At 47.1% G+C, this 19,238-nt stretch overlaps 3 protein-coding genes across 9 annotated transcripts in view; 2 read left to right on the forward strand and 1 right to left on the reverse strand.

The window, feature by feature from the left end:
* Positions 1-1,702, forward strand: part of LOC109512178 (sodium bicarbonate cotransporter 3-like) — a 16,695-nt gene extending 14,993 nt beyond the window's left edge. For 2 of the 3 annotated variants that reach the window (XM_019863712.1, XM_019863713.1), the window contains exons 24-25: positions 84-194; positions 1,013-1,702. In XM_019863712.1, coding sequence (XP_019719271.1) covers positions 84-194; positions 1,013-1,064 — 163 coding nt within the window. In that variant the 3' untranslated portion in view covers positions 1,065-1,702. Of the gene's footprint in view, positions 1-83; positions 195-1,012 lie in introns of those variants that run through there. The other variant, XM_019863714.1, reaches the window with a different exon arrangement.
* Positions 1,703-2,007: 305 nt separating this feature from the next.
* pik3r4 (phosphoinositide-3-kinase, regulatory subunit 4) lies at positions 2,008-12,403 on the forward strand. Of its 2 annotated transcripts, none has more exons than XM_019863711.1 (20): positions 2,008-2,168; positions 3,074-3,796; positions 4,053-4,186; positions 4,261-4,468; positions 4,661-5,050; positions 5,134-5,268; positions 5,782-6,003; positions 6,253-6,426; positions 7,078-7,223; positions 7,296-7,499; positions 7,983-8,184; positions 8,271-8,371; positions 8,708-8,930; positions 9,628-9,958; positions 10,244-10,455; positions 10,631-10,762; positions 10,832-10,932; positions 11,490-11,578; positions 11,705-11,825; positions 11,978-12,148. In XM_019863711.1, the coding sequence occupies exons 2-20, from the start codon at positions 3,079-3,081 to the stop codon at positions 12,146-12,148; spliced, it is 4,014 nt and encodes a 1,337-aa protein (XP_019719270.1). In that variant the 5' UTR covers positions 2,008-2,168; positions 3,074-3,078. The 2 variants fall into 2 exon arrangements, with proteins under 2 accessions (XP_019719270.1, XP_019719269.1); XM_019863710.1 differs by having other exon boundaries at positions 2,009-2,168; positions 3,064-3,796; positions 11,978-12,403.
* Positions 12,404-12,641: 238 nt separating this feature from the next.
* Positions 12,642-19,238, reverse strand: part of col6a4a (collagen, type VI, alpha 4a) — a 33,928-nt gene continuing 27,331 nt past the window's right edge. For 2 of the 4 annotated variants that reach the window (XM_019863709.1, XM_019863706.1), the window contains 9 exons: positions 17,899-17,935; positions 17,753-17,764; positions 16,428-16,921; positions 15,803-15,893; positions 14,980-15,630; positions 14,740-14,824; positions 14,559-14,665; positions 13,391-13,435; positions 12,642-13,324 (listed from right to left, as the gene is read on the reverse strand). In XM_019863709.1, coding sequence (XP_019719268.1) covers positions 13,158-13,324; positions 13,391-13,435; positions 14,559-14,665; positions 14,740-14,824; positions 14,980-15,630; positions 15,803-15,893; positions 16,428-16,921; positions 17,753-17,764; positions 17,899-17,935 — 1,689 coding nt within the window. In that variant the 3' untranslated portion in view covers positions 12,642-13,157. The remainder of the gene's footprint in view (positions 13,325-13,390; positions 13,436-14,558; positions 14,666-14,739; positions 14,825-14,979; positions 15,631-15,802; positions 15,894-16,427; positions 16,922-17,752; positions 17,765-17,898; positions 17,936-19,238) is intronic. The other 2 variants (XM_019863708.1, XM_019863707.1) reach the window with 2 other exon arrangements.

Here is a 19,238-nt window from a genome sequence, read left to right on the forward strand (position 1 = left end):
GTGCGTGCGTGCGTGCGTGTGTGTGTGTGAGATCACCACACCCATGCCTAACTGTATGTGCATGTGTGGGGATGCGTGGGTAGGACAGACCCATCCGAGGTGAACATCTCATGTGAGATTGGTAAAATTGGCTTCTGGAAGTCTCTCTCCGTGATGGCGGACACCAACAAAGTTTTGAAGCCAAACAGCAGCAGGTCAGTTTGTGTATTGTGGATGTTACTGATGGTGGCGTTCATTAACGTTATCGATGATGGCATGCAATTATGAAAGTGCGTAGTTGTGATCAAGAGAACAATAATAGCTGTGCTAGCAATACTAAGCTAGCTTTAGCCCCTGTAAACAAGTCAACATTCTCCATATCCATCTCTTCTTCTTGCTGTTAATTATGCAGCATCTCTACCCCAGTGCTGCTCTTTATGTTGCAGCTCCACGTAGTACAACACTGGATGACACTGAAGGAATTCTAAATTTGGACTCTATACTGTAAAACTCCTAAACCCAAATGATAGCTCCAAATTTTGCAAGTGTAGTGCGGCGCATAGAGGATGAAACACAATATAGCTTACTTTATGTCATTGATGTTGTGGATGAAGGGCAGGTCGGTTGTTGACTGGTTAGCATGTCGGCAGGGTTCGATCCCGGCTCCGGCCTTTCTGTGTGGTATTTGCATGTTCTCTCCGTATCTGCGTGGGTTTTCTCCGCGTACTCCAGTTTCCTCCCACATTCCAAAAACATGCATGGCAGGCTGTTTGAACACTCCAAATTGTCCCTTGGTGTGAATGTGAGCGCCGATGGTTGTTCGTCTCTGTGTGCCCTGCGATTGGCTGGCAACCAGTTCAGCATGTCCCCCGCCTACTGCCAGAAGACAGCTGGGATAGGCTCCAGTATCCCCCGCGACCCTCGTGAGGATAAGCAAATGGATGGGTGGATGTTTTGGACGATGTCATCGATGATGCCGCAGAATCATGTAGAATGTTATTGACAATGTTGCTGTTGTTACTCTACCCTCCAGTCAGGAGCCTGTGCCCAGCGTGAGTGTGGTGTTTGAAGATTCAAGAATGTGAGCGTCGCAGGCATCCAGACGGCGTTATAACCAACAGGCGGAGGAGGGTGTCGCAATGCCTCCTGTGTCAAAGCTGAAGAGAACAACGTCTTGACTTCTCCTCCCCTGGACAACCAAAGTTTTTCTTGTTTTCTTTAAATTCACATTTTATGGCGAAATGTGTTTGTATCATTCCACCAAAAATACTTTTATATTGTCTCCATTCACCGTTATGGATAGTTTTATTTAGATAGACATTGTGTCGCTAGTATGAATAAATACTGTATGAAGAAATCACATTTATTACATATTTTTATGAGGACAACACTTGGGAAAATGACAATTTACTACAAAAATTGTTATTTGTATAACCAGGTATGACTCCAGGGTTTGATTGCACATCGGTAAAGTTACCGTAATTTTGTCATGTCAAACTTTCTCAGGGGCCCAAGTTATGTATCGTGGATTAGTATTATGAATCGATCATTTGTTAAGTTTGGAGTGAAATACTGTACAACATAGTTGAATGTACATTCACGTGTATTGACATTTTTGAATAATTTGGGCTTCCTGGTTCTGTGCCTGTCAAATCGTGTTAGGCGTTTTACTTTGAAAGCACAAATTGTCATTTCCTGTTTACTCTGTTTTCCTTTTTACAAGGAACAATTTCCATACAAAACATCTTTTTGATGAAATAACATTTCATTTTTTAAGAATAAAGATTATTCACCAGTCATCATTGTGATTTAATCTCTTATCGTAAATAATTCAAACAAAAGGTGAAGCAATTATTTTTGTTTTTTTTAAATACAACTATTGTATCATACGAACAACTTTATATTTTAATATTTTGACTCCGAACCGACCGTAAGATATCATTATAATTTTATCTTACTTAGTGCTGTGGCCAATGAGTTGTAAAGATCACCGTATTTATTTTTCACGGGGCGACTACCGAGTGACGAGTCAGACTGACCCGGAATCACAACAACAGCTGTTCGACGCAGTCCCTTCGCTTCATCTCGCTCGTTTCCCGAAAAGGTTCCTTTATTCTTTTCTTTTTTTCTTCCCCACTGACTTTATAAAAGAACTCCCGCAGCGATTACTTCAGCCTCGCCATCCGCAGGTAACACGACTTTTCCCACCATTTCCTGCCATTTTTACGCGGACGCTTTGGAGTGTTGCACTAATAATAGTTAGCCGAAAAGCTAACGGGATGCTAACGAGATGTCATGTGACGGCTCTTTTCGAATTTCAACATTTTCGAACCTGTGTGCAAATTTCGCTTATCAGAACTACAACGATAAAACACGGAGTTAAAATAAAAATATTGGCATGAAAAGTCACACGACGACGTCAGATGGTAAACAGTACAGACTTAAACTGTATTTGTATTGTATTGTATTTATCCTTGATATCCATGAAAGTTCCTTGTACTACCAGAACGCTCTTTGTACTTACTAGTAGGACAAAATGACTTGTAGTACGATTAGGTCGCAAAAGAAAAATATTAGTAACCCTTTTCCATGATCAGTGGCACTTTTGGACTACTAGTATGCAAAACTAAACCTTAGTAAACTAATGCAAATCATCTCCAGCCAACATTCAATTGAAGACGCTACCAAGACATCCTGTAACATTAGTCATTTTGTGTAGAGTATAAAGAATACATGCCAAGGTGTATCCTTCTATTGTCTACGTTAGTAACGTCACTGTCTGTATTCAAATATGCATTGCTTAAAGGATTCCAAAACTGTGATTATCAATGTTAACAATTAGCATGTCAGTGGCGTTTTGCATTGTTTTGTTAGCATAAAGCTCAGCTTTCTTTCTTGAGGCAAAGCTATGTGGTTGTTTTAAATATACATGTAAGTCACTTTGTTTTATTTTTTTGTTTGACTGTAAATTTCAACCAGGATGGGCATTAAAAAGCGTGATTGATTCCTATTTACCAAACCAGTTTGTAGTTTTGATAAGTCAGTGTGTTACGGGATTAATCACGACTAACATTTCCCTTTGAGCCCCCTGCAGAGGTGATGGGCAACCAGCTGGCGGGCATCGCCCCGTCGCAGATCTTGTCGGTGGACAGCTACTTTTCGGACATCCACGATCATGAGTACGACAAGAGCCTGGGCAGCACGCGCTTCTTCAAGGTGGCGCGCGCCAAGCACCGCGAGGGGATGCTGGTGGTCAAGGTGTTTGCCATCCAGGACCCGTCACTGCCGCTCAGCAGCTACAAGCAGGAGCTGGAGGAGCTGAAGATCCGCTTGCACTCCTGCCACAACTGTCTGCCCTTCCAGAAGACCTCGCTGACGGAGAAGGCCGCCATTCTCTTCCGCCAGTACGTGCGCGACAACCTGTACGACCGCATCAGCACGCGGCCATTCCTGAACAATGTGGAGAAGCGCTGGCTGGCCTTCCAGATCCTCACCGCCGTGGACCAGGCGCACAAGGCCGGCGTGCGGCACGGCGACATCAAGACAGAGAACGTGATGGTGACCAGCTGGAACTGGGTGCTGCTTAGTGATTTCGCCAGTTTCAAGCCCACCTACCTTCCCGAAGACAACCCCGCCGACTTCAACTACTTCTTCGACACGTCCCGCCGTCGCACGTGCTACATCGCGCCAGAGCGTTTCGTGGACGGTAGCATGTTCGCCGCTGAGAGTGACCAGAACACGCCACTGGTGGACCTGAATAGCAGCAACCAGAGGAGCAGAGGCGAGCTCAAGCAGGCCATGGACATCTTCTCTGCAGGTGGGCCTGAAAGGTTTGCACGTTCAAAAACAGCTGCAAACTTGATTGCGCACGCGAACAGCTGAAGTTGATTTTGATCTAAAATTCGAATGAAAAAATAAATCGAATCTCTTTGAGGGGAGAGTAAAAATAAACAACTGCGATGTAGTTGCACAAGTGCACACACCCTCCTATAAATGGGATACGTGTTCAGCATTAACCGATCAAGCAATCACATTCAAACTTGACCGCAGCATCTTCTCTTTGTTTTTCTCAGGCTGTGTGATCGCTGAGCTGTTCACAGAAGGCATCCCGCTATTCGATCTGTCCCAGCTGCTGGCATACCGCAAAGGACACTTCCAGACAGAGCAGGTCCTGGAGAAGATCGAAGACCGCAGCATCCGAGAGCTGGTGAGGCCCGTTTGACGTATTGCGCCGGAAACCCGGACAAACATCTGAATTATGGTGTCTCTGATGTCCTTCAGGTGGCTCAGATGGTACAACGTGAACCGGAGCGGCGCTTGGCGGCCGAGGACTATCTGAAGCAGCAGCGAGGAAAAGCCTTCCCCGATATCTTCTACACTTTCCTGCTGCCCTACATGGTACAGTTTGCCAAAGACACTTTCCAGTCGGCCGACGAGAGAGTGCTCGTGATACGTAAAGACCTGGACAACATCCTGCACAACCTCAGAGGTGACCGCATAATGAAAATGCATCTTCCTTCTCCTAGTCCATCGTCGTGGATGCTTTAGAGCGCCTCATTGTCAGCTGTGAGTGCTCGCCACATCACAGAGAGAAAAAGGGTGGAGCCAAAAACCTGTAATCAAAACCTTTGTTCTGCTCAGAACAAGTAGGGTAACGCATCCTTGCGTGTCCCTGACGCAGGCTCTCCGAGTTCCTCCCAGGATGCGGGAGAGGGCGTGGTGACAGTCAGGGAGCAGCAAGGCCTGATGGTGCTGGCATCAGTCATCACGTCGTGCCTGCAGACGCTGCACTCATGCGACTCCAAGCTGGCGGCACTGGAGCTGGTCCTCCACCTGGCGCCGCGTTTGGGCGTGGACATCCTGCTGGATCGCATCACGCCATACCTGCTGCACTTCTGCAATGACCCGGTGCCACGCGTGCGGGCACAGGCTGTGCGCACCCTCACCAAAGTGCTAGCGCTGGTCAAGGAGGTGCCACGCAATGACATCAATATCTACCCGGAGTACATCCTGCCCGGCATCGCCCACCTGGCGCAGGACGACGCCACCATTGTCAGATTGGCGTACGCCGGTAAGCGGTTACCTTGTTCGGAGGTTTCAACAAAATTGTCTTTCAAGTTGGGCGTTCAAGAATGTTGTTGTTGTTGTTGTCAGAGAACGTTGCACACCTCGCAGAGAGCGCCCTCCGCTTCTTGGAGTTGGTCCAGGAGAACAACGTAAGCACGGAGCACGACGCCAGCGGTGAGGAGGCGGAGGAAACGCTACACCCTAACAACAACTACGACTCAGGTTGGTGCGCTGTGGCGTCTTCAAACTTCGAATCAATCACTTGGCCTGCTACAGTATTTATATGGTGACAAGTAGACATTGTGCTGTTTGCTGATATCGTCTGTATTACACTAAACATGGATCAGAGGAAGCGAATGACAGCATTGTTTCAGGAGATTTGAAAGAAATTTCAAGACACATTAAAGCTGAAGGATATAAGACCATCTCCAAGCAGCTTTATGTTTCCTGTAACTTCAGCTGCAGATATTTCGAAATTTAGAATCCACGGAATTGTAGCCAAGCACCCTGAAAATTCATTACATATTGAAGAGACACATAAAAGAATAACCATCAAAGAAATTAAAGGTGCACTCAAAGGTTGATGTGCATCAGTGTCACACTGTCTGTCATTGTATGAGCCAAAGTGGACTCTAAACAAGACCAAGGAGGACACCACTGATGAAAATAAGTCATGAAAACGGAATGTTGACAAGCAGCTAAATCGAAATGAATAGACCTGACCTGAATTTGCAGAGCTGCAGGCGCTCCACGAGATGGTGCAGCAGAAGGTGGTGACGCTGCTGAGTGACTCGGAGAACGTGGTGAAGCAGTCCCTGATGGAGAACGGCATCACGCGACTCTGCGTCTTCTTCGGCCGGCAGAAGGCCAACGACGTGCTGCTCTCCCACATGATCACCTTCCTGAACGACAAGAACGACTGGCACCTGCGCGGCGCCTTCTTTGACAGCATCGTCGGTGAGAACCAGATCCCGTTCGTCTCAATCCAAATGCTAACCCGAAGGTTCACATTTTGGGGGGAGAAATTTGTCCAAGGGCTGCGTCGTAACCCATAACTGTCATAACATCAATATAATATAGTTGTTAGGTGTATATCCATCTCAAAATGCCATTGGACTGATTTATTTTCGGGCGAACTATCGTTTAACCCAAGTTTGAGAACCTTTAACGAACCATCATGTTGTCTTTATGTGCGACGGCGTCAAGGAGTGGCAGCGTACGTGGGCTGGCAGAGCTCGGCCATCTTGAAGCCGCTCCTCCAGCAGGGCCTGAGCGACACGGAGGAGTTTGTCATCTACAAAGCTCTTAACGCGCTGACGTGCATGTGCCAGCTGGGCCTGTTGCAGAAGCCTCATATCTACGAGTTTGTCACTGACATAGGTAAGCTCACATCTCGCGCTGACCGCAACCCCATGCAGGCGTGTGGCGTGTTTCATCCTTGATCCCTTTATCAACCACCCATGTGAAAATTTGCAGTTAGATACGATAACCTTTCTTAGTCCCATAATGGGGAAATTTGTAATTATGGAGGGACCATCATTTTTAACTAAAGTGCATTTCTATACAAAAAAAAAAAAATAAAACAAATTGCCGACATTAAATACAATACTGTAAATATCGTAGTATCAGTGTCAAATGTATGTGCCTTGAGGAGGAGGGGCCTGGTGGGCTGGCGCTTGACAGTGACGAGTCCCTGTGTGAGTGTCTGAGTGTGAGCTGTGGCCGACAGCAGCTCCTGTGTTCGTGCTCATTGTGTTTGTCTACATTTTCACTGTTTGTTGTGATAATGTAGCTGTTTCTTTCTTAGTCGGGTTATTTAAATTAATGAGGTGAATTTATTAATTTTCCATCTGTCTCATGTATTTTGTGGCTAATTGATTTATTGTGAATACTATTCGTTAAAATATATTGGACTGTACGGTAGATTTGATCTAATGTAAGAATCAAATGTGTCTCTTTGTGGACAAAAGTTTGCCAATCGGTGGTCCAGTTGGTCTTTGTCTTTCCACTGCAAATGCCTCCTTGCCGCAGCTCCGTTCCTGTGCCACCCCAACCTATGGATCCGTTACGGCGCGGTGGGATTCATCACCGTGGTGGCTCAGCACCTCAACGTGGCCGACGTCTACTGCAAGCTGATGCCGCACCTCAATCCCTTCATCACGCAGCCCGTCATCCAGGTGAGTGGGTCCGCATCATCTTCGCTTCGTCGTGGTCATGGTCTGGCTCATGCACGCCGGTTGCGTCCTCAGATCGACAAGGAGCTGGTCCTGCTGAGTGTCCTGAAGGAGCCGCTGAGTCGCTCCATTTTTGACTATGCGCTGCGCTCCAAAGACATCGCCAGCCTCTTCCGCCACCTGCTGCTGCGGCAGAAGAAGCGCGCCGGGTCCATCCCGGAATGCCCGCCGCCGGAGGACCCCGCCATCGCTCAGCTGCTCAAGAAGCTGCTCTCACAGGTGAACCAAGGCCATCATGAAGTCAAATTTCGTTTTTGTACAGAGTATGAACAAAACAAAGGGCATCTCCCCTAGTTTAAATTGAGCGTAAAACAATTTCAACACCAAATTGAGACCTCGACTCGAAGTTTTGTCAAGATTTTTTTTTCCTAGCTTAATGCTAACAGCCAATGCAAAGCACCACAGACAGACTCACAAAATGTGCAACGATGTCCTGCTCGTTTTAATGAAGTCATGACCGATGTTTTTTTTTTTTTTTGTTTGTTTTTTTGAAGCAGATTCTAATATTTGGCTGAATACAGTTTTGATAACCAATTAATTTAATTCATATAATGAGTACTTTTTTTGGGGGGGGGGGTCCCTTCACATTTACAACAACATTAACATTTATGTTGGATGTTGTTGTTGTCGCCTATAGGATGCAACAAGTGAATGACCTACATAATAGCGAGCTCTTGTTTTGTGTTGTTCACCCGGGCGCAGGGAATGACCGAGGCAGAGGAAGACAAGCTGCTGGCACTCCGGGACTTCATGCTCAAGTCCAACAAGGCCAAAGCCAACATGGGGGAGCAGATACATCTTGGGGAGGCCGCTCAGACCGGCGTGGTCGACCTTGCCGTGCTGGGCATCACCGGACGTCAAGTGGACTTAGCCAAGCCCAAAGGCGAGGTGGAGGACAAGCGAGGTGAGAGAGAGAGAGAAAGAGAGAGAGAGAGAGATGAAACGGAAGAGCAAATATCGTCACCTCTGCTTGATTTTTGTCTCGTGCAGCAAGGAAGCACACTAAGCAGGACTCCATGAACGAGGAGTGGAAGAGCATGTTTGGATCTCAGGAGCCCGCCGCCACCGCCGCCAGCGCGCAGGCAAACACGGTAGTGCTGAACGCTCTGGAGAAATAATCTAATTGCGACTTTTTTGGAGGGGGTGAAAGGTTTTTTTCTTATTGTTGTATTGTGAGTCGCTGATGGTGTTTTGGTACACTTGCCTGACTTATGAGCGGGCAGCGTGCGATTGGGTCCCACTCAGTGATGGTGTGGATGTGGGTGTGAATGGTTGTTTGTCTCGATATGTACTCTGGAACTGACTGGCGACCCGTTCAGGGTGTCGTCTGCCGTCCGCCGGAAGTCAGCTGGGATAGGCTCCAGCGACCTCCGCGACTCTGATCAGAATAAGCGGTGTTGAAAATGGATGAATGTTGTTCCGTGCAGGTGCCTGACGGGCCTTCGAGTCAATCCCGAAAGAACGCGGCGGCGCCAGCGGTGGCCGTGCAGCAGTCGGTGACGAGCGGCCTGGCCTACCAACGGCGTCTCAACACGTGCAAGGCGGAGCTGCAGCAGCTGGTGCAGCAGAAGCGCGACCAGTGCAGTGCCGAGCGCATGGCTAAGCAGATGATGGAGAGCGCGGAGTGGGAGAGTCGCCCGCCGCCGCCCGGTAATTCCTCTGACGCTGGCTCTCACCTCTCCATTGTCATTAAGTTGTGGCCATTTTTTCATAGAACTTGAGGAAAGTGTTAAAAAAAAAAAAGTTTTCCCCAGTTGTTCTAGGACAGGGGTCGGTAACCCAAAATGTTGAAATAGCCGTATTGGGCCAAAAAAAAAATATATATGTCTGCAGCCACAAAAAATGAAAAGCCTTACATAAGCCTTATAATGAAGGCAACACACGCTGTATGTATCTATATTAGCTATATTAGCCTACCATCAAAATGACTAAGTTGACTACAAATAAACAATGAGCCTTCATAATTAAATGTTTTTATTCCTCTTAAGAATGTTTATCATGTTTGTCCTCCTACAGAAAAAAAAATATTTCTCTCCGCCATCTTTTTCCATTTTCAAACATTTTTGAAAAAGCTCTAGGGAGCCACTAGGGCGGCGCTCGAACCGCGGGTTGCCGACCCCCATTCTAGTAGGGCACTGAGGTGTCAAAAAGTAATGTAAAGCAGTTCTAGAGTAGTAGAGGTGAGAGGTTTTTTTTTTTTTCTCCCACTACTGTTTTCCAACTCGGATACAATTCTGCGCACTGGTACTACAACTCAGCTTCAGTAGTTGAAAGACACTTCAGCACACTTGTGGCAGATGGAATAAATGCTCAAACCGTTTTCCGTATTGGCGTGCCCATGTTTCAGGGTGGCACCCAAAGGGGCTTCTGGTGGCCCACCTCCACGAGCACAAAGCAGCCGTCAACCGCATTCGAGTGTCGGACGAGCACGCCATCTTTGCCACGGCATCCAACGACGGCACTGTGAAAGTCTGGGACAGTCAGAAGATGGAGGGCAAGACCACCACCACCAGGTCGGTGCTGACGTACTCCCGCATCGGCGGCCACGCCAAGACGCTGACGTTCTGCCAGGGCTCGCATTACTTGGCCGTGGCATCCGACAACGGCGCCATCCAGCTCCTGGCGGTAGAAGCCAGCAAACCGCCAAAATCGCCCAAAGTGCAACCCTTCCAGACCAGGTTCGTTCAATTCACCAATTTTATCCTGTCAAATGTTCACATCTTTTCTAAATCAGACAGAATGTAAATAAAACTTGACAAATTAGGTTGATTTTGTCGTCATCTTGTGGTGGAAAGTGCGAACTGCAGCCGCAATTCAAATTTTTGCTCTTCAACCAAGACAAAAAAAAAGCGGGCTAATGGCGGTTCATATCTTGAAAAACTACCACTCTAATGACACAAATCAAAACATGAAATAGGTCTTTGTTTGACTTTTACTACACCGCTACCGCTGCTTCCCTGCAGATCTCTGGACCTGAAGGAGGACGGCTGTGCGGTGGACATCCACCATTTTAACTCTGGCGCTCAGGCCGTGCTGGCGTACGCCACCGTCAACGGCTCGCTGGTGGGCTGGGATCTACGCTCCAACTCCAACGCCTGGACGCTGCGCCATGACATGCGCCTGGGACTCATCACCTCTTTCAGCGTGGACATGCATCAATGCTGGCTTTGCCTCGGTGAGCCTGCCGCACGCCATATTTCATGCGGTGGAAATAGATTGCTGGAGTGATGAGACTCACTGTACAGACCATGGAACAGCACTACAAAATGGCCGCACCCCGATAAAGAGCGCTGTGTCGTGGGCATAGTCTGTGATTCCCGACACAGCCTGAGCGTGTATCCCCTCCGCAGGTACGAGCAGCGGCACCATGGCGTGCTGGGATATGCGCTTCCAGTTGCCCATCTCCAACCACACGCATCCTGCACGTGCGCGCATCCGACGCCTGCTCATGCACCCGCTCTACCAGTCGTCCGTCATCGCCGGTGAGTGAGTCGTCCTTTCGCTCACTTCCTTGTTTGACTTCCTGGTCATGTGACTCCCCTTGCGTGCAGCCGTGCAGGGCAACAACGAGGTGTCCATGTGGGACATGGAGACGGGCGATCGTAAGTTCACGCTGTGGGCCAGTTCGGCGCCGCCGCTGTCAGAGTTGCAGGTGAGAAGCATGAAGATATTGATCCGTTGTCTGAACTGAGGGCAGCCCGGTGGCCCAGTGGTTGCCGAGTTTTCTCAGGGTACTCTGGTTTCCTCCCACATTCCAAAAACATGCTTGGCAGGCTGAGTGAACACTCTAAATTATCCCTAGGTGTGAGTGTGAGCACGGACTGTTGTTTGTCTCTGTGTGCCCTGCGAGTGGCTGGCAACCGGTTCAGGGTGTCCCCCGCCTACTGCTCGAAGACAGCTGGGATAGGCTCCAGCACCCCCCGCGACCCTTGTGAGGATAAAGCGGATTGGAAAATGGATGTTTGAACTGCTTAGCCTCCTTTTTAACTCATTCACTCCCAAAGACGTTTTTTCAGACTTGGTCCAGAATTGGCTGGTACTGAATGAGATAAGGAGGGTGTAATTTTTCATGGATTTTCACTTTTCGTGACAGGTTTGGGTCCCAACAAAAAGTTATTTCTTGGTTCATAGGAAAGTAGTACTTTGCATTTTTCGAATTTGATAGCGGTTGAGCGTCGGGGCTCTCACGGTGTCTGTCCTGTGTCGCAGCCGTCGCCTCACAGTGTGCACGGGATCTACTGCAGTCCAGCGGACGGTAATCCTTTGCTGCTGACCGCCGGCTCCGACATGAGGATCAGGTGCGATAAGCAAATTTATAATGCCGATTTTTTTTTTTTTTTTTTTTACCAGGAAAAAAAATCTGCATCCAAAATTCAAGGCCCAAAATTGAAATTTAAACACACTGTGACATTTGCGCTCGTCAGGTTCTGGGACCTGGCGTACCCGGAGAGGTCGTACATCGTGGCGGGCGGGGCCAACGATTCGCTGCACTGCCCATCCGTCCTGTACAGCAGGAAGATCATTGAAGGCACCGAGGTAGTGCAGGTAAGCCGAGCTGCGGACGTGACCACATCGTGACACTGTGATTCATATTTGGAATCACCGCAAAACCGAGAAAATCTTAATAATCTTTTTGGAATAAAAAGGCAAATAAAATAAAATAGTGTGGCTTTGCCTGACATCCGCCTCCATCTCAGGAGATCCACAGCAAACAAAAGAGCGGCGCTGCCGAGGACTCGCCGCGCCGGGGGCCCGAGTCGCTGCCCGTGGGACACCATGACATCATCACTGACATCGCCACCTTCCAGACCACGCAAGGATTCATCGTCACATCGTCCAGGGACGGAATCATCAAAGTGTGGAAGTGAGGTCAGGCAAACATCTTCTTTCTCTCTCATACACACACACACCAACTCCGCTGGTTTCTATGGAAACGTGCAAAGACTCTCATCTCCATATTTCCTGTAATTAACTATCATGGTGAGCTTTTATTGGCCTATGATGATGAAATGAGATGTCACTGTGATGTCATCTTGTACATATTGTTTTATAGTTTGATCATGTGATGCTCAGCAGACAAAAGTGACCTGTGCGTGCGCAATAAACGCTGATTTCATAGTTGACATCCTGGTTGTGAATAATAGCTCCTACTTCCTTCCAAATGGAGGCGACACATTCCGTTTGTTAGCATGCTAGCATTAGCCACGACCGGGGAAACCTGAACCCTGCGACCGACACACCAATTGATAGATGGTTTGTGTTTTATTGTTTTATTTATTTTTTACAACCATCAAAGTTTTTTGTTCCCGGAAAACGTTTGTTTTTTCCGTAAGTACTCTTACTCGTACTTTTTTTTTTATCGTATTTTTGTGTGACATTGTCAGAATTAAATTACACCATGAATCCTGGCTATATCCTGGTCCATCAATTGCAGCCCTGCTACAACACAGATTCTGAAGATTTTTTTTTTTTTTTTCCCCCAATATACAGGAGAGTCCACATTGAGTATAGTGTAGTACCACGTTGTGCCACAACAATATGGGGCAGCACTGAGCTCCACTGGAAGAGATGCAATGAAAGAAAAACGTTTGCACTGTTTTTTTTTGCACTGTTCATCTTTTCTGGATGTTACATGATAAACGGGTATACTGTAATTATTAATGCTAAAAATTTATGACGTCAAGTTTAATCTCTGTTTGAAAACTCCGAATTTTCTGGAATGTTTTGGAATGCAAATTGGCCAAACATTAGCGTACGTTTAAAAAAAAAAATCAATGAAGAAATGAATGTTGGTCATGTGACATGAGCACCTAAAAAATAACAATCAAGTCGAGAAGGTTTCAAGTTAAAAAGTCACATTCAGATGTGGCGCCCCCTTCAGGCCACACAGGCGTCCTGGCAGGCCTCCATGGTGCTGAAGCGGTTGGCGTTTCCGCCGCATCCGCCATACCAGAAGCGCTTGCACTGCCGCTGCTCGCTGTCGTAGAACCACATCATGGCGTAGTCCCGGCAGTCGCCCGCGTCCTCGCCCAGCAGGCAGGGGTCTACGAAGAGGCGGGGGCGTCAGACGTCGGCCCGTTACGAGCGTGTCGCGCATTTGTAAGATTTACCTGTGGAGCTGGCATCAGTCGACCGCGGCATTGGCGTGTCATCTTCTGTTATGGTTGACGTGTGAACGAGAAATAAAATCATCACGTTGTCATTAACTTCGAAAAGAACGCAGTCAACATTTACCCAGAATACATCTTGAAAAGTCGTGAACGACCAATGGTCACCTTGTTTTGTTTGTATTCATTTTGTAAACTTTGCACAATATAATGTTATCGAAAATGATTTGTTTGTTCACTTTTTGACATTCATCTGACAAGGTAGCCGGGTTGTGTTCCAAAACTATTTGAGGATCGTATTGAGTTGGTCACTGCGTTCGAAATCATCTCAATCTCGATCACCATCTCAATTTATTTTCCAATCTTTTATTTTTTAAATAAATGACTTTTTTCTGAAATGAAATTAGGTTCCCCCCCCCCCGGTTTTTGTCTTTTTTTTTTAATATATGGCCTTTTCAGTCATATGGTTTTTCCAAAAATATCCTACTTTTTTCTGAAAATATAAGACCTTTGGAACATTTTTCTTTAAAAAAAAAAACTTTTGTACACAGGATCTTTTTCTCAGACATTCACGACATTTTGGCGGAAATACCACTCTAAAAAAAACAAAAAAAAAAGATTTTTCCGAGAATTACAAACTCACCTATTTACATTTTTTTCTAAAACAAAAACTAAGCTGACAAAGGCAACTAGTGCCCCCTAATTGCACGTTTTTATGCTCATTCTGTGTTTGAAACTTCTGGCAAACTTCTCCCCATTAATGTATGTACTGGACAGAGAGGGGTCACTTTATTTTTGGCTTTAGTACAGGGGTGTCAAACTCATTTTTGTCGCGGGCCACATTATAATTACTGTTTCCCTTGGAGGGCCGTTATGACTGAAACGATATCAAGACGTCAAGAATAATGTTTAATTCAGCTTTTGTTGAAGTAACTCTAATGAGGGGTTTGGTAACAAGAAAATGCTTGGTCCAGATTTTAGTGCACATCATCAAAGTTGTCATCTTTGATTTGCTTTCGCGGGCCAATTAAAAGGATGTGGCGGGCCACATCTGGTCCCCGTGCCTTGAGTTTGACACCCGTGCTTTCGCGCGCGCGCGTGTGTGTGTGTGCGTGTGTGTGTGAAAGATGAGTTAGAAATGATCTTCAGTTGTTTTTTAATCATTCCTGACCTTCTGGGCTCAACATATGAACGACGTCCGTCTGTCCGGTTTGCTCCTGCAAATGGCCGCCTGGCCCTCCCCGCGGCTGGTCGGCAAACACCTGCGCCTGCCCTTGACTGGACGCCACAACGGTCACGTGACCAACTTGAAGATGCAGATGATGATGATGATGATGATGTAATTGCCTTACCCATTAAGGAAGATCTGTCCGCCATCTTGATCCATCTGCTGGCAGATCCGCTTGAAAGACGGCGGTGGGTATGTGGTGAAGCCCTCTGTAACACACACACACACACACACACACAGAATTATGTTAGTACAGGTGATGACAGTTGTGTATTTCATTGTGTGTGTGGTGGCCGGCATAATTAAAAATAGAACGAATGACACATGAATTCAAACGCTTTGAATGGTTGGCGTTGTATCTCACTGTCTAACGCGGCCATGAAGACCCTGAAGAACCTCCGCACGTAGTCCTGTTCTTCCTGCTGAAGTCGTCCCAAGTGCAGCAGGTGCTGCTGCCTGGGCTCGCTGGCCAAGTCCTCCACTTGCTCGCGGTCGTAGCGCTCGCCCACCGTCACAACGAACAGCGCCACCCCCTGACATTTGGCCTTCAGAGCGGCGGCGCGAAGCACTTGGCGGTCCTCGGGCGCCGTCCTGGTGCCCACCACCGCCAGCACCACCTTCCTCCTGCGGGGGCTGCCATCCGTCATCGCCTCCCTCAGGCCGAGGTTCAGGGCGTGCCCCAGAGCCGAGGATCCTCCCTCTTGGCGCATGTTGCTCAGCAGGTGCGACCTCATGAGCCGCCCTTCCTGGTAAGCCCGCAGGCCGAACTCCAGCTTGGTGTCACGGGCGCCGCTCTGCTGTACCACGGCCACGCGGGCGCGGGCGTCGGCCCGGCCGGGCTGGGGGCTGATGGCTAGTTGCTCCACCACGGAGCCCAAGAGCTGCTGCGCGCCGGCGTACTCGTCGGCCTGGATTTCGCGCGAGCCGTCCACCAGCATCACCACATCCGCGTCCACTTGCTGCGGCGGCGGCGACTCCAGGACAAACGCGCACTCCTGCGAACGCCGGCACGGGTCTGTGCAAACAGACAAATGTCTCCTGACACTCAAATCATCTTTCCTCATTGAAATGAATGGGAATACCAGCAATCTGTTCCATCCTCCCGCCCTCCTCCTCCCCAAAAAATAAACAATTGGGAAAAGCACGGCTAACATTTATCAAATGTGTGTCACGTAATGGCTGCTTACCGTAACAGATGGCGCAGTTCTTCACCTTCCTCAGGTCAGCAGTGGCGTCCCTCCCCAGCACGGTGAAGATGGAGTTTCCCGTGTCGTCCAGCTAGAAGTAAACGCTTCTTCAGACTTACTTTCACAAAAGCTGTAATAAATAACGTATGACATGTCCAAGCACTACTGTCAATGATAAGCTTCTCCCCTCACTTCAACATAATACTTAAGTCCCAAGACACCAAGAAGATAGTGAAAAAGCACTTTCAATTATTTGAGAGAAGGTTCCTAACTCACTTTAACATTTTTTCCTAGCTGCAAGACGGCAGCAAAGGACTACTTTTATCTAAATGAAGCTTCTTAACTCACTTCATCAAAGCTTTAACACAAGGGTGCCACAAGTTGGTGAAAAGCACTACATTTATAAAATAAAGCTCTGAATTCACTTCAACATAGTTCCTAGTCACCAACATGCCACAAAATGGTGACAAAACACTTTTTTTTTCAATCATAATGAGGCTCCTGAAGTCACTTAAACATAGTTCCTCGGCACAAGGATGCCACAAGATTGCAAAATAGCACTACTTTTATCTAACTGAAGCATGTTTACATGGCTACTTCCCGAAGACACCAAGGTTAAACTTGCCTCCATGGCGCGGCTGATGGCGGGCGCATTCCTCGTGGAGATGACGGCCGGCACCACGTTGAGGGCGCGGTACTCCATGATGGCCGTCACCACGTCGCTGATGTCTTGCGACGGCCCGTTGGAGAAGAACACGGCCACCTTTCTCATCATGGCGCCCGACCGCACGCGCTTGAGCACGTTGTGCGCCACGAAACGCATGGCGGCGCCCAGCTGCCGCCGGTTGGATGTGCGCTCCAGGGCCACGTTCCTCACGGCATCCAGCAGCTGCGTCTTGCGCCGGTAGTCGTGGAAGCGGACCAAGTATTTGGTGTGAGCACTGTAGGCCACCACGGCCACGCGGGCCCCCGTGGGGCAGTTGCTCTCCGCCACGGTGATGTCCTCCAGGAGGGACAGCAGGGCCGCACGCTGGCGCTCGAACGCCGCTGGCGTAACATCCTCGGACATGTCCAGCGCCACCACCAGCTCCGTCGGGAGAGCCGGGCAAGAGCCCAAGTCTGAACGGCCAGGAACGATAAGAGCACGCTGTAAGATGGCTACCAAAACCCCAAACTTCATTCATTTGCTCATTCGTTCGTTCAACCATTAACATTGGGGCATTTGTGCTTTGGAAGGGTGTTGATTTAGTCATCCATTCATTTTTCATTTCATTTCTTAATTTGCTCATTCATTCATTTAGACATTCAGTCATTGAAATTAATTTGTTGGTTCATTCATTCGTTCACATGGGTTCACTCAGTAATTTGGACAGTCATTTACTTGTATGTTTTCATTTGGTCATTCACTTTGTCATTCACATTTTCATTGGACATTAACTTATTCTTTCAATTACTCCTTCACTTATTTTCATTCATTCATTCACCCATTCATGTCAGTTCATTTGTTAATTTGTTCCTTTACTAATTCAACTACTCAATCATTTTCCCATTCGTATTCATGATCAGATTTCCTTATTTATTCATTTTTTTGTGATTGATTTATTAATTCACTCATTTATTCATGAGTAAATTCACTCATTCCTCAATTCATTTGTTCACACATACACACGCATTCATTCATCCATCAGCTCAGAAAATTCATTCATGCGCCCCGGTCACATTCACTCTTCCTTTCTAAAACTTTTTTTTCATTCGCACGTTCGTGAATTGTTTTTTTTCTCATTCATTTCTTCACTCAATCACTGGTCATTGTTTCAATTCAACAAGAATAGTGTTTGTCTTTTCCTAAAACAAAAGAAGCCGTTCCTTATCAAGGTCCCTGATCCCAAATCAAGATGGCCACCGCAACGGGAAAGTTGACAACTCGGACAGGAAGTGACGTGTACGTACCCATGGAGCAAGCTGAAAGAGAGCATAAAGAGAGAGAGAGAGAGAGAGAGAGAGAGAGAGAGAGAGAGAGAGAGAGAGAAAAAAGCTTACAGCTAATTGGATGAACACATGACACAGTGGGCGTGGCTAGCCGAGACTGAACTCACCACAGTTGTCTCGGATGAACGTGATCAGTTCGCATTCCTGACGAGGCGACACGACAACAAAATAAACACGATTGACACAAACACAGCCAACGAACAAGTTGACAGTGAGGTGAGCCCAACACGTACCGTCTTCCCTTTACCCCCGGCGGGACCTCGTGGGCCCTGTGGGTGACGAGGAAAGATGACGTCATTCATTCAGTCGTTCTTTTAGTCCTTCATTCTTCCTGTCAATCGTGTGGGCTTTTTTTTTTCCATAGGCTTATTTCTTTGCTTCGTTCATTCTCATGATTCCATTCAGTAACTGTTCATTATTTGTCATTCTTTAATTGATTAACCATTTTTAGGCACCAATAATGATAACCTGACTGTCCCTGAAAAGGTTGAATTTATTTTCAATGTATTTTGTTTCATCCTGCCATTCATGAAGTTATTCAACCATGTCTTCACTCACCACTTATTTCTGTCAGTCATTCATATTTCTATTCTTTATTTATTCTGTCAGTGATTCTTTTATTTGTTCATGCAATCTTTCAAGTTTTCATTTATTCATTTTTTTTCATTCATTTGTCAAGTTATTCATGTTTTCATTGTTTCATTCAGTCGTTTCCTTCCATTCATTGAGGATTAATTCAATCACTGCCGTAATGTCAAAGGACGGGTCAGCCTCTCACCTTGTGTCCCTCGTAGCCGGGCTCTCCAGGTTGACCCGCCTGTCCAGTGCGACCTGAGTTGCCCTGCATGGGGTCACAGCAATTATTTCATCGATTTAAAAAAAAATTTGGGTCAAATTACAAATTTGATCCATTATGTGGTTTTATTTCTCATGATATATATATATATATATATTTTGTAGCTTCCTTAGTTGAACGCTGACATGCACTGCTGACACTAACAACATGGCTGCAAAAAGGGAGGAGCTAGTTTACAAAAGCACAGTCAGTGATTTGGTCCCTATGTTTAACCAGTCTCGGAACACTTGAGGATCTATTTTTAAAAATTTTATTATTTATTTATTTTTTTTTCACAAAAGTCACCGGCAACTTCATTCTTGAGAAGAAACGTCTGACAAACGAAGAGCCCGCTGCAAGGTGGAGTCAGTGTCAGTGAACATTGTGCCCATTTATCCACCTTGGAAATTTTGGACCTGAGGTATGTGCATCCAAGCTGCAAATGTATTTGTATGATGGGTGCGTGCAGGTTCACGTGGTGACTCACCCCGCGACCTTGGTTGCCTTTGCGCCCCGGGAGACCTTTAGGACCCTGCAGGCCGCTCTCACCCTGAGAGCAAAAAAAAAAAAAAAAAAAAAAGGGGGGGCCCATTAGCACCTCCCCCGGGGTCC

This window comes from Hippocampus comes, unplaced genomic scaffold (assembly GCF_001891065.2).
Source record: "Hippocampus comes isolate QL1 unplaced genomic scaffold, H_comes_QL1_v1.1 scaffold249, whole genome shotgun sequence".
Classification (NCBI taxonomy): Eukaryota; Metazoa; Chordata; class Actinopteri; order Syngnathiformes; family Syngnathidae; genus Hippocampus; species Hippocampus comes.

Bases quoted from the DNA above. Each gene is read 5' to 3' on its own strand.
- pik3r4 (XM_019863711.1), top strand. From the start codon at position 3,079: ATGGGCAACCAGCTGGCGGGCATCGCCCCGTCGCAGATCTTGTCGGTG. The intron at 6,427-7,077 runs GTAAGCTCACAT...TCCTTGCCGCAG, and splicing joins CGAGTTTGTCACTGACATAG to CTCCGTTCCTGTGCCACCCC. The intron at 7,224-7,295 runs GTGAGTGGGTCC...TTGCGTCCTCAG, and splicing joins TCACGCAGCCCGTCATCCAG to ATCGACAAGGAGCTGGTCCT.